The 12,733-nt window shown below is 38.1% G+C and overlaps 1 protein-coding gene across 4 annotated transcripts in view; it reads right to left on the reverse strand.

The window, feature by feature from the left end:
* The window catches only part of EML6 (EMAP like 6), a 285,377-nt gene that overhangs the window by 96,243 nt on the left and 176,401 nt on the right, over positions 1–12,733 (reverse strand). For all 4 annotated transcript variants that reach the window (XR_009602202.3, XM_060605873.3, XM_060605862.3 and 1 more), the window contains exons 11-14: positions 11,800–12,012; positions 7,354–7,521; positions 6,166–6,272; positions 2,407–2,525 (exon numbers count right to left, since the gene is read on the reverse strand). Coding sequence is in view for 3 of the 4 variants with exons in the window: in XM_060605873.3 (XP_060461856.1) it covers positions 2,407–2,525; positions 6,166–6,272; positions 7,354–7,521; positions 11,800–12,012 (607 nt within the window). In the remaining variant the exon portion in view is untranslated. The remainder of the gene's footprint in view (positions 1–2,406; positions 2,526–6,165; positions 6,273–7,353; positions 7,522–11,799; positions 12,013–12,733) is intronic.

Here is a 12,733-nt window from a genome sequence, read left to right on the forward strand (position 1 = left end):
CACAAGGAGAATCCCAGGGATCTCCATAGCTGCCTAGGACAGTCGTCTTCAACACGGGTGTGAGGGCGTCTGAGGACATGTGGCAACTCTCTAACAGGGCTAATGTGTGCTGATAATTTTAACAGAACTTGTTTCTAGATCCTCAGCTACTGTATGTGCTCTTTCTTTTTTTTTTTTTTTTTTATGTTTATTTATTTTTGACAGAGAGAGAGAGAGAGAGAGAGAGAGAGAGAGAGACAGAGCATGATTGGGGAGGGGCAGAGAGAGAGGGAAATGCAGAATCTGAAGCAGGCTTCAGGCTCTGAGCTGTCAGCACATAGCTCCACGTGGGGCTTAAACTCACAGACCGTGCGATCATGACCTGAGCCCAAGTCGGACGCTCAACCAACTGAGCCACCCAGGTGCCCCTGTATGTGCTCTTTCTTAAAACTGACCAGTCTGAGAACACATCTACGATGGGGAGCAGGTTTCCCTTCTCACCTCCCCTTTCTCAATCACCTTCCTCTCATGTTAGAAAGTCATTCCTCTTGTCCACCTGGACTTTCACTGTGGTGTATTACCCTGGGGCATCGAACCATCCAGGGACACCAAAACAAACTCAAGTGTGGATGTTGAAAGTGAATAATTCCAACAACTAGGTATGAAATTTTTCTGTAAGTCAAGTCATTTCCAATTCTTTGCTTTTAACAAAATTGAAGAGTGATTTGATTGAATTGACTGGCGGCAGATTAAACTATATTATTGTGTGATGTATCAAAATCATGAAATAGATCATCTGTATTGCAAGAAAAATTTAAAGAATTGAGTAACATTGCTATGATAAAGTTGCTTCCATTCTCTTTTACTTATTCATGTGAATAAACTCTCTCTGTGCTTATAACTATTAAAAAATGAAAAATGGGAATAGAACCAATGCTAAACTCTGTCACAACCTAGCAATAATACACACACACACACACACACACACACACACACACACACACGCATATCTGAACTCAGTGAAAAAATAATCTTAATTTTTTTCCAATAAAATTTTTAGAATTTACTTATTAGAATCTGTACTATATTTATGTTGGTCTGATAAACTTTGTAATACTAATAGTTGTAACAAGAATTCAATCCAGAAAAAAATTAACACTCATAGCATCAATGTTCAATAGAAATATTATGCAAGCCATGTGGGTAAGTGAAAACTTTCTATTGTCATATTAAAAAAAGATAAAGACAAACAGATGAAAAATTTTAAGAACTTTTAACCCATTATGTCTAAAATATTATCATGCAATCAATAGAAAACATTTAATGAAATCTCTTTCTTTCTTTTTTCATGCTAAGTCTTCGAAATCCAGTGTGCATTTTACACGTACAACACGTGTGCATTCAGACTAGCCACATTTCAAGCACTCAGTGGCTTTCAGTGGCTAGTGGGCACCATACTAGATAACACGAGTTAGAGACTTAGGATTGCAGGGAATTAAATTTAAACTGCACTTATATACATTTCTTCCCTTGCAGAAGGTATGATAGGGTGATCAACAAAAGGCTTTCAAGCATAAAAATATTACATTAGTGTACTATTCATGTAATATTCTATGGGAGAAGTGGAACAGAAATATGAGCTCATGTATTTTTAAAATTGATGATGGTGAGAAACAAATATCAATGACATTTAGGTTCCAACTGATCCATGTAAATGAATGATGTATTAATAAAACACTAGATGTTATATTCTTCACAATCATTTAACCTTACGTTGAAAAAAAAATTTTTTTAGTTTTTTTAATGTTTATTTATTTTTGAAGGGGAGAGAGATAGAGAGAGAGAGAGAGCATGAGCCAGGAAGGGGCAAAGAGGGAGACACCGAATCCAAAGCAAGCTCTGAGCTGTCAGCACTGAACCCAATGTGGGGCTCAAACTTATGAACTGTGAGATCATGACCTGGGCTGGAGTTGGGACAGTCAACCAACTGAGCCACGCAGGCGCCCCCAAAAATTTTAGATGTCAACCTCAAGGATGATAGTTTGTGTATGATATGATTTTCAAAATTCAAAATTATTTTGGGTATATGTGAGCAAAATTGTTTAAAGAAAATACTGTCCGAGTGGAGCCAGCTAAATAGAACAGGAGATATGGGAATAATGGGAGCAGCAATGGCAGAGACAATGGAGCATGATAACAATGGGCCACAGAAACATACCCATCATGGAAGTCACTGAAGCAGGAAACATCTAGATACACACAGTTATGGCCAGAGAACATCAACTAAGAATACTGGACAGATAATCATGGTTAAAATATTAAGTTCAGGTAAGTACACACTGGAGAGAAGAGCCAGCCTGAAGTGGGTCAGCACCAAGAAGAGAGGACCCCACTGCTTTGCTGATAAGGCTGGTGACAGGCACCCACCCGTGTATGAACTGGAGTTTCAAGCTGTCCTCAGGAGCCTTTTCTCTTTTGAGGAAGGGCACTGCATGGTTTTTCTCTTTACTTTGTTGCTTTAGCTGAGGTAGATCTTCTTTGTAAACCTTAAAGCATAGCAGAAACATTTAGTTGAGACTCTTCAGGTTTCAAAATTATTAATATCTTGGCATTCTCAGGAGGTCTTTAACTGTAGGAAATCAAGTTTTTAAGAACATGAGAAGCTAAAAATGGTCACAAGAGACAAAGTAGGTCATTATATAATGATAAAGGGGTCAAATTCATCAAGAAGGTATGAGTTTTAAATATGCACCCAACATCAGAGCACCTCAATACATAAAGCACATACTAACAGAACTAAAAGGAGAAATAAACATCAATGTGTAATAGTCGGGAAGAGTCACTCTGAATAATGGATAGATGATCCAGACAAAGAATCAATAAGGAAACAGCAGATGAAGAACACTGCAGACCAAGTAACCTAGCAGACATAACCAGAACATTCCATGTCTCAGTAGCAACATACACATTCTTCTCAGGATGCCTCATATGTTAGGCCACAAAACATGTCTCAATAAATTGAAAAATATAGAAATCATATCAAGTATATTTTCTGGACACTGTGGTATGAAAGTAAAATCAGTAACAGGAAGAAAGCTGGAAAATTCTTAAGTATGTGTAAATTAAACCACACACTTTTGAACAACCAGTGGATCAAAGAAGAACATAGAAACATAGAAAATATCTTGAAACAAAAGAAAATGGAAACAATGTAACAAAACTTATGGGCTACAGCAAAAGCAGTTCCAAGAGCAAAGTGTGTAGCTATATAAACATATGTTAAGGAAAAAAAAACCTCTCTGATAAACAACGGAACAATATACCTCAAGGAACAAGAAAAAGAATACATTAAACCCAAAGTTACCAGAAGGAAGGAAATAATAAACATTAGAGTAGAGGGGTGCCTGGGTGGCTCAGTCAGTTTAGTGACGGCTTCGGCTCAGGTCATGATCTCCTCATTCATGGCTTGTGGGTTTGAGCCTAGCGTTGGGCTCTGTGCTGACAGCTCAGATCCTGGAGCCTCTTCAAATTCTGTGTCTCCCTCTCTCTCTGCCCCTCCCCAACTTGCATTCTGTCCTATCTCTCAAAAAATAAATAAACATCAAAAAAAAATTTTTAAACCATTAGAAATAAATGAAATAGATAATAGAAAACAGACAAAAGAAAAGACAAACAAGAGTGGCTTCTTTGAAAAGATAAACCGAACTGAATACCTAAGACATGAGACTGCATTTTACTTCCTAATGAACAAAACTAACTGGAAATATCTTTTAAATCACTGGGGTTCAAGATTTTAAGTTTAAATAATACATATTCAGAAAATATGGTATTAATTTTCTGGTAAATAAGAAAGGAAATTACTTGATAAAAATCAATAAAATATTTTGTTATAATTTTTTCTAAGGTGAGAAATGATTCATTTGCAAAACACAGACCTCATGAATCATGGTGATCACTCTCTGGAATTATCTTCAGTCATAATCTTATGCATCTTGACAGATTAGACTCTGAGATTTAGAGCAAAGTTTGGTCTAACCTAGGACCTAAAACGTGCTGCTGATTCAGAGAACATTTCCTACAATTTAAATGTAGATAAAAAATTAGTCTGTTTCGCTACCATGTATATATGCCCTACTATCAACAGATATCAATTTAACACATTCAAAATGAAGTACAATCTATTAGTAATGGCTCATCTTCATAGGGAAATTTTCATTTGATAAAGCTATGTAACTAGAAAGATGATACATTATAATTAAGTCTGTTTTAGATTTAATAAAAAGTTTTAAAAAAAAGGATTCAGAAGATACCTTATTATTGCTCTGCCTACTGCAGATACAATGAACTAAGCTTGTAAAATCTAAAGCTAATTATCCATCTGAGTCCATGATGCTTTCTTCAGCTCATCAACTCCTCAAGAGCACTGAATTCTGGTCTTGGCATTTCTACAGGTTATTGGAACAAGTCTCATAAACTCTGTGGACCTAAGATTCTTATTTGTAGAACAGAATAAAACTTTCTGCTCAGGAGTAATTCAAGAACAAAAAATAATGTAAATCAAGTAATATAGACGAAAGCTTCAGAAACTAAGATACCAGGGAGAATATATAAATCCTAGGCATGGATTTCAGTATAGTCAAATCTTTTCATTCTTTGACTAACACCTTTTATTACATAAAAAAATCCCAACTAAGATATTGCTTTTCTTTTTTTCCTAAATTTTATGTTCACTTTGCTTAAATTCCATGTCCCCTGGATATGAGGGCATAACATTATTCACTGTGTATATATTTCTACGTTAATTTCTTTTCAATCCTCATCTTTAGTTTTGTTGCATAATTCATTGTATCAACACATGGTCAAGCTGACTTAGTCATGAAGTTGACCCAAACCATCAGTCAGACTGCCTCTAATTTTTCAAACACTAAATCAATGAGTGATAATTATCATCTGGAAAGTTTCAGTGCTTACGCAGTGGCAAAGCCAAGCAATATGCAGAATGTGTGCTTTGGAGAGAAGCCCAGATCCTCATTCTTATCTCAATACTACGGGTGAGGTGGACGTGGGCAAAATAGTTAACATCTCAGGGTTATTGTGAGGTTGGATTTGGTGTATATAAAGAGCAGGATCCGGCCCTGTAGAGACAGGTCATACACAGCAGCTGCCACAGGCCTATATGGTAAGTCTCCATGGGCAACAGTGACATTTGCTATGACTGAAACCGGAAATCTTACTCCATGTTCACTGACAGAGTCTGCTTCACATACTTTCATGATATGACAAGAAAGAAAATAGAACACCTTCAGTTACCAACCATAAAAAAGGTGAGATGTCTCCAGATTCCTATGAAGGAATGTTCTCTTTAACACTCACTGTTCACCACTAAAATGAAATGCCTACTTTAAAAAAACTAGGACCCAATTTTTTTGAAATTGTGTCACTTTTCTACTAGCGATAATTTCGGACTGGAGAGATCATACGTATTGTATTTGGGTTTTAACTTCAATTAAATGGATAACGGTATACGGAAGTTGAGAGAGAAACCAGGACGCTAGTTATCTTGAAAACTACCATGGCTTTAAAGCTACCAATTCTGTAAAGAAAACATGCTTTAAAATTTTATTATTTATTTATTTATATTTAGAGAGAGAGTGTGTGCATGAATGAGGGAGGGGCAGAGTAAGAGGGAGAGCAAGAGAATCCCAAGCAGGCTCCACACTGTCAGTGCACAGAGCCCTACATAGGGCTCTAACTCATGAACCATGTGATTATGACCTGGGCCAAAACCAAGAGATGGATGCCTAACCAACTGAGCCACCCAGGCACCCCAGAAAACATATGCTTTCAGATCTGCTAAGAAAATTAAGAATCCTTTAGCTTACTTGCACATTTTTCTGCAAAAAAATATTTTAAGTTTTAGGCGCTCGAAAGGCAGAAAACTCTGTCATGGGTTCAATTTAAAAATTTGGTACTACTTTCCACTAAAAAATTTTTTTTTAATAATGTGAATGGGTAAATGCCTTATTTTCAATCTGTGCTTAAAGACAAGAAGTAGGTAATTTTCCTTATTCTTGTCTGGATTCTCTTCTGCTCAAGTACCAGTCATTTTTAGTGCAACATCCAAATCCAGTGAGATCGACATTCTGGGCTGTAAGGCATTTGTTAGGAGGCCCTCTGCTTACTGACCTGGCGATCATAATTGATTTGAGTTTCTTGCTCAATATCAGAGTCCAACTCTGGCACATCAGATAAATCCGAATCAGACTCTTCACTGTAAGAATCAGTGCCACCTTCTGCAGAAACACAACCCGTGAGAAACAAGCAAAAGTTCTGAGACCCAAAATAGCTTATACATTTATTTAAAATATTTTCTTTCTTCTAGCAAAGTAAATTAAAAAAATCAATACAGCTTAGTTTTCCTTTGATGTAGGTTCTTAAAACGTCTCCCACCCCCCCCCCCCATCCCTTCCATCTTTTGGTTAAGTTCAGCACATCATCTCACCCCTTACAGTAGCGTTAACAGACCTGGGCAATTCTCCCCCACCCCTCCCCAGCAGACAGAACTCATTGCCACACTTCTGTAACAAATCTTTGTGTTTTAAATCTTGCTTTGAAAAGGGCCAGAGAGAGAGAGAGAGAGAGAGAGAGAATGAAAGAACGAAAGAATGAAAGAACGAAAGAACGAAAGAAAGAAAGGGAAAGAACGAAACAGAGAGAGAGAGAAAGAAAAGGCAAGGCCAGGGGAACGTTTTACCAAAATGAAGGCTGAAATAAAGGGAAATCTAACCACTTAGTTCTTAGCCTTTGCCACATCTACCAAATGGCAGTAATTGCCAGGATCAAAACCCCTGCAGAAACTGTCCCAATGAAAACATTTCCTCACATGGTTTCAAATTTTATTACCTGATTACTCCTGCTGGCATGACAGTAAATTAAAAGACTACACATCCAGTGAACTGGAAGACTTCAGTCCCAACTGTGGACCATTCTTTGAACTTCACTCTGGAGCCAACTCCTAAGGTCACTCTGTCCCTCTGTCCCCCTGCAGCCTGAGTAGACCCACCACAGTTATAGTTGTCCTAAGGAGGCTGAGGTAGATTTGTTCCTGACATTCTCAAAGGCTAATTCTTCATGTAAACCTTTGATCTTCAACTGGCATCTGGTATAAACAAAATCTTTTGAAGGAAATTAACCAACTAATTCACATATAACTCAAAAGTTTTGTTTTTACTTTTAATTTTAAATTTTATTATAGGGATGAATTTTTCAAAAATTGCTTTAACTCTTTATGTCCAGGAGAGATGTTAGAACATTCTTTGAAATTTTTATTGACAAAAAAAAAAAAAAAGCTTGAAAAATTATAATTGGTTTTACCCTGGGGTGCAGTTTCCAGCAGACCGTTGCTGACACCTTCTGGAATAAATCTCCACTGGAAAACTGAGTGGTCAGCCCCTCCTGTGCTCAATACCCACTGAAAGTCATGGGACCAGCGGACATTTGTGACATGTGCAGAATGGCCCACATACTTTCTAAATTTGGCTCCTGAAAAGATATTTTGAAGAGATTAGCAACGCAAAAAATACAATTCATTGATTAAAATATTACATTCTGATTCATGCTGAAAAGTGAAATCTTTAAATACATTAGAAAATATAATTTTCAGTACTATATATCTTAACAAGCAAAGCCTCCAAAAATTATCTCAATTATTCCAGTATGGATTAAGCTAAAAATGGCCTTAAAATTTAAGTCCTGCAGCTGAAGACACATCTGAACCTTTTCCAGATAATGCCTACTGCTTCACTGATTCTGCAACTAAAATGCTTAAGAATGATTATCTTACACATTCTTATTTAAATACAAGATAAGACAGGTGGTCCTTTGCAATAGGGAAACAGAGAATCATTCTGTGGGGAAAAAAAAAAAAGTCAAATTACTGTTCAGGGTCATGTGGATGTAGAGCTGGAAGAATTAAAGTTGGTTCCCTGATTGCTTTACTTAGTAAACACTATCCCCAAGGTCATGAATGCAGAAGAAAAGCTATTTGTACTTATGGTTGTAGCTGAACTACTGCAGTAAAGTATCCAGTATGTAGTTGGTACACAGCAGCATGAAGGAAGTCAGGGAAGTAAGCAGGGTCCATGCTATCGTGTGGAGGCCTCATACTCCAAAGGCTACGGGAGATTTCAGGGGCCGGCAATCCTCCTTCAGAAATCATTCTACCTATTGCAGGCCCTCTAATGGAGCCTCTTTAATGGGGGAGAAAGCCACCTGTTCAACTAAAACATGTTTAAAATTCAAATACCCATTAGAGAGGTAATGATTGAAAGTTATATGAAGGTGGGGCGCCTGGGTGGCTCAGTCGATAAAGTGTCCAACTTCAGCTCAGGTCATGATCTCACAGCTTGTGAGTTTGAGCCCTGAGTCAGGCTCTGTGCTGACAGGTCAGAGCCTGGAGCCTGCTTTGGATTCTGTCTCTCTCTCTCTCTCTCTCTCTCTCTCTCTCAAAAATAAATAAACATTAAAAAATATTAAAAAAATAAAGTTATATGAAGGTGAAAATGACCATGCTATTTAAAATATACCACCAAGCTGCCCGATTAGAGCGCTCCTGCTACTGTTTGCTTTTGTTTCCTTCATAGCCTTTCTCACCAGATGTGTTTACATTTTGTTTATTGACTGTGTCCCCTCAGTAGAACAAAAGCTCCATGAGGACAGGGATTTGTGCTTGTTTTACTCACTGATGTATCTCCAGCCTCTAGAATAGCACGTAACAAATATTTATTGAATACATGAAAACCACATCCATCTCTTCCCAGGCTTTCCTCAGGACGTGTCACTTTTTAAGGCCTCTCTTTATTCTCTGAACCACAGGGAAGGCTCTTATCTCTCTGCTGGTCCTCTCTCCCACGGCTTTACGTACTGTCAATATGCCCTCAATTGCTGAACATTCATTTTTCAGCTCTCAATTCTCCCTGGACTGCAGATGGCCTGTGTGCCATGTCTACTTGGATATCTAACAGGCGCCTCAAACTTATCATGGACAGCACAGACCAAGGAGTGCCCCTTACCCTTCTCTCTTATCCCCATGTCTTTCTCTCTCTCTCTCTCTCTCACACACACACACCTTTTTCCTTGCTCATTTTCCCATCTTCATAAGTGGTGTCATCATCCACCCCCACTGTTCACGCCCAAAACTCATCCTTGGCTCTTTGCCTCTATTCCCACATCCAAATCCATCAGCAATACCTTCATCTCTACCTTGACACTGTTTCCTAACCTCATGCACCTGTATTCACATCTGTTCCTAATACCTTTGTCCAAGCCACAAAATCTCTCACCTGGACTTATGTGAAAATCTCTCTACTTGGAGCCTTCACTTCCCTAATTCATCCTACATGCTATTAAAGTGGTCTTTTAACAACTTAGATGGGTCATGTCGCTCCTCCATTTTAAATCTTCAATAGTTTCCTACCACACTGAAAAGAAGACCCAAATTTTTCACAATGGCTACAAGGCCTTTGTGACATAGTCCCCACTGCCCTCTGCAGCCTCTGAGTACACAATGCTCCCCTCATTCACCATGCTGTGGCCACCTTGACCTTTCTGTTTCTGTACTGCCTCAAGCTCATTCAAGCTCTACTGGAGGCCAATGCTTTTTCCTTCAAGGCCCAGACCTTATGCAACTCATGTCTTACAACATCCAGGACATTTTTCTTGGGAGTTCTTCAAGGAGTGTGTGTGTGTGTGTGTGTGTGTGTGTGTGTGTGTGTGCATGTGCACGTTTGTGTGAAGGATTAATGGGGCAGCAGCACAGAGGTAAAACAGGATCCTCAGCCTTGAGCCTTCCTTTGGAGAAGGGGTGGTAAGACACGGCAAATGTCAATGAGCTAGGCTTTGGATTTTTACCTCATGGAAGTGTCTGTGCGATGATGGTTAAACAGAATGTAGTCTAAGCGACACCAGGGAAAATGATCAGGATTGATACTAGTTATATGAAAAGATTTGAAAACTGTCAAAACGAAATGAGAAAAATTGGTTTGACCATGTAAAAATAATAACCATTGTAGTCATTTTCATTAACTGCAGAACATTTACATCTCAATACTATGCAGCAGAATCCTATACACAAGTAATTGTAAATGTGCCAATGAACTTGGTTGAGAGTTTGATTTAATCACAGAGAACTATAATATTTGCTCAGTCTCTACACTTCTCATGGTCACTAGCCCCTTCTCATATTTGGCTGTTTACAGGTTCAAAAGTTGGGGGACTACCCACCACTGATACCCTGGGCTACAGGGAGACAAGAGCCACCAATTGTCACCATTCCCTTCAACAATCCCCCTTTAGAAACTTCCCTGCCAGTAGTTCTGGCACAGAAAGGCCACAAAAGCCTGAATGGCTCTGAGACAAATTGCAAGATTTATAAACCACTTGCCATGAAGAGTAGAACAAGTAAATTTGCTATGAGAATACGAATAGTTCCACAGATTGCTGAGGTGGGTTTTATTATTCCCATGATACCATCACTCAGCAGTCAACCTCCCCTTACTCTGCAGGTGTCTCCTGGTTTCCATCATCCTCAGGGTCAGTTTACCCATCAGGGGGTCTTGTTTGGACAGGCAGCACTATTCATCGCCTCCCACCCCCCTTCCCCCATTCTTATCAATACATTCAGGATCTCCATTTCTAGACCCAAAGCCACTCTACAAGGCTTGGGAATACGCAGGAAATAACAATTCTGGGTGAGTTACCTTCTTTCCTAGTCTTCACATGTGAGGCCAACAGTATTGTTTCTGGCATCAGGGATGTATGTTTCTTCTCAGTTCCCAGACCGGTTGCCTAACTCACGTTCTGCAAGTACATTACTCAATCCAACAGGACACACCCTATTACTCAAAAAGCCCGTTAGGGAGAGGAGAGTGTGAATTAGGCACGGGAGGTAATTTTGTGCCTCAAGCATTTTAAACTGATGGCCATGCTGTCAAGCGTAAATGATGGCTTGCTATGTGTTTTATGTTCAATTCTCTACCATAACTGTTGCTGCTTCAAAACTGCCAGTTAGCCGAAAATGACTTTCTGATTACATTTTCCATCCCTTCCCTTTCTTAATTTAAAAATTGTTCAAGTGAATGAATTTTCAAGCAATAACACGTCCCTGATGATTACTTTCCAAACATCTGATTTTCAGGGTGCTAGTGGGGAGTCTCAGAAAAGCCTGTGTATGGGCTTTGTCTAAACTTTTTAAGGAAGAAGAAGACAGGGTCATTACATGGTTAACTCAGTCACATTCCACAAAGTCTAAAGGTGCAACAAAAATTAAAGTAACAACATTTTAACAACAGTAAGACAAAACAACAAAATGTGAGAGGAGGAAGAGTTCTTTTGAACCAATCTTCACTCTCAAAAATTTCACCAGTTATGTAAATTGGGTTTGCAAAATAAGCACTACAACAAGCGGTCCACGAATTGTGTTATCACCAGAGTATTCAGTTTTAGATTTTATCTAAAAAGATTTTGCTTTGCTTTCCATGTGTAAGCACAATTAGCAGTGAAGCCTAAGAGAATTTTAATTACAATATTTTAATGTAATGTGATTTAAATTATGAGTATTTATTCACATAAATAAAAACAAAACAAACTATGATTTGGTTAAAATGTAAAACATGAAGCTTATGAATTACAAACTGGTTAGTAATAACTGTGAACAAATTCTGCCTTAAATTAGTAATTTTAGAATATCAAATAGTCTGGTTTACACTGTGTATACCTTCTAGATTAAATATTTATTCAATGAAATATCTCTTTTGGCCTTACCTTTCTTGAGACAAGGAAATTTAAACAATTTAACCAGTCCAAAATCATCTCCAGACACCAGCACTGAGCTGTTGTAATTTGCATCCACCGAATTGATATCAGTGATGTCGGTGTATTTAGGCCAAATTCCACTCACTTCAGGGCCTTTCACACATGTCCAGGAGGCCCAGGGAATCCCTTTGATTTCTTCTTTACTTGTTAAAGGCTTCCCAGCTGAAAATAATCAATACATGGCAACATAATGTTACATTTAAATAAAAAGCATATTCTGGGGTGCCTGGGTGGCTCAGTCGGTTGGGCATCCGACTTTGGCTCAGGTCATGATCTCGCAGTCCGTGAGTTCGAGCCCCGCATCGGGCTCTGTGCTCAGAGCCTGCAGCCTGTTTCAGATTCTGTGTCTCCCTCTCTCTCTGACCCTCCCCCATTCATGCTCTGTCTCTCTCTGTCTCAAAAATAAATAAATGTAAAAAAAAAAAAAATTAAAAAATAAATAAATAAAAAGCATATTCCAATTTGTTTTATTCCTTTTCCGTATAGAGGTCTATATGGAGGGTTTTTAAAAAAAAAAAAAACTTCCATAAATCAAGGAAACTGTAGATTCTAATCTCTTTACCAAATTTATGATTTTTTTTTTCTTCCAGCAGGGTTTAAAGAAAGTGTATGATCAAAACTCAGATACGGAGACAAGAAAGAAAATGATCACTGTACTCAATGTAATATCTGAAACTACTATACAGCTGGTATGCTTTGATTATTGAAAGTCATATTGACTTTTATGCAATCGTATGTTATCACATTTAGTCACCAACATTTTGCCTGATTTCTAAGAAGTTTATTCTGGACTTCTACCTTTCATAATTCAAGGAAACATAGAAGTGATTTTTTAAAATTTAGGCTCAAAAAATTAGTATAAAAAGTTAATGGATTTTAAATT

Source organism: Panthera onca, chromosome A3, assembly GCF_046562875.1.
Source record: "Panthera onca isolate mPanOnc1 chromosome A3, mPanOnc1 haplotype 2, whole genome shotgun sequence".
Classification (NCBI taxonomy): domain Eukaryota; kingdom Metazoa; phylum Chordata; class Mammalia; order Carnivora; family Felidae; genus Panthera; species Panthera onca.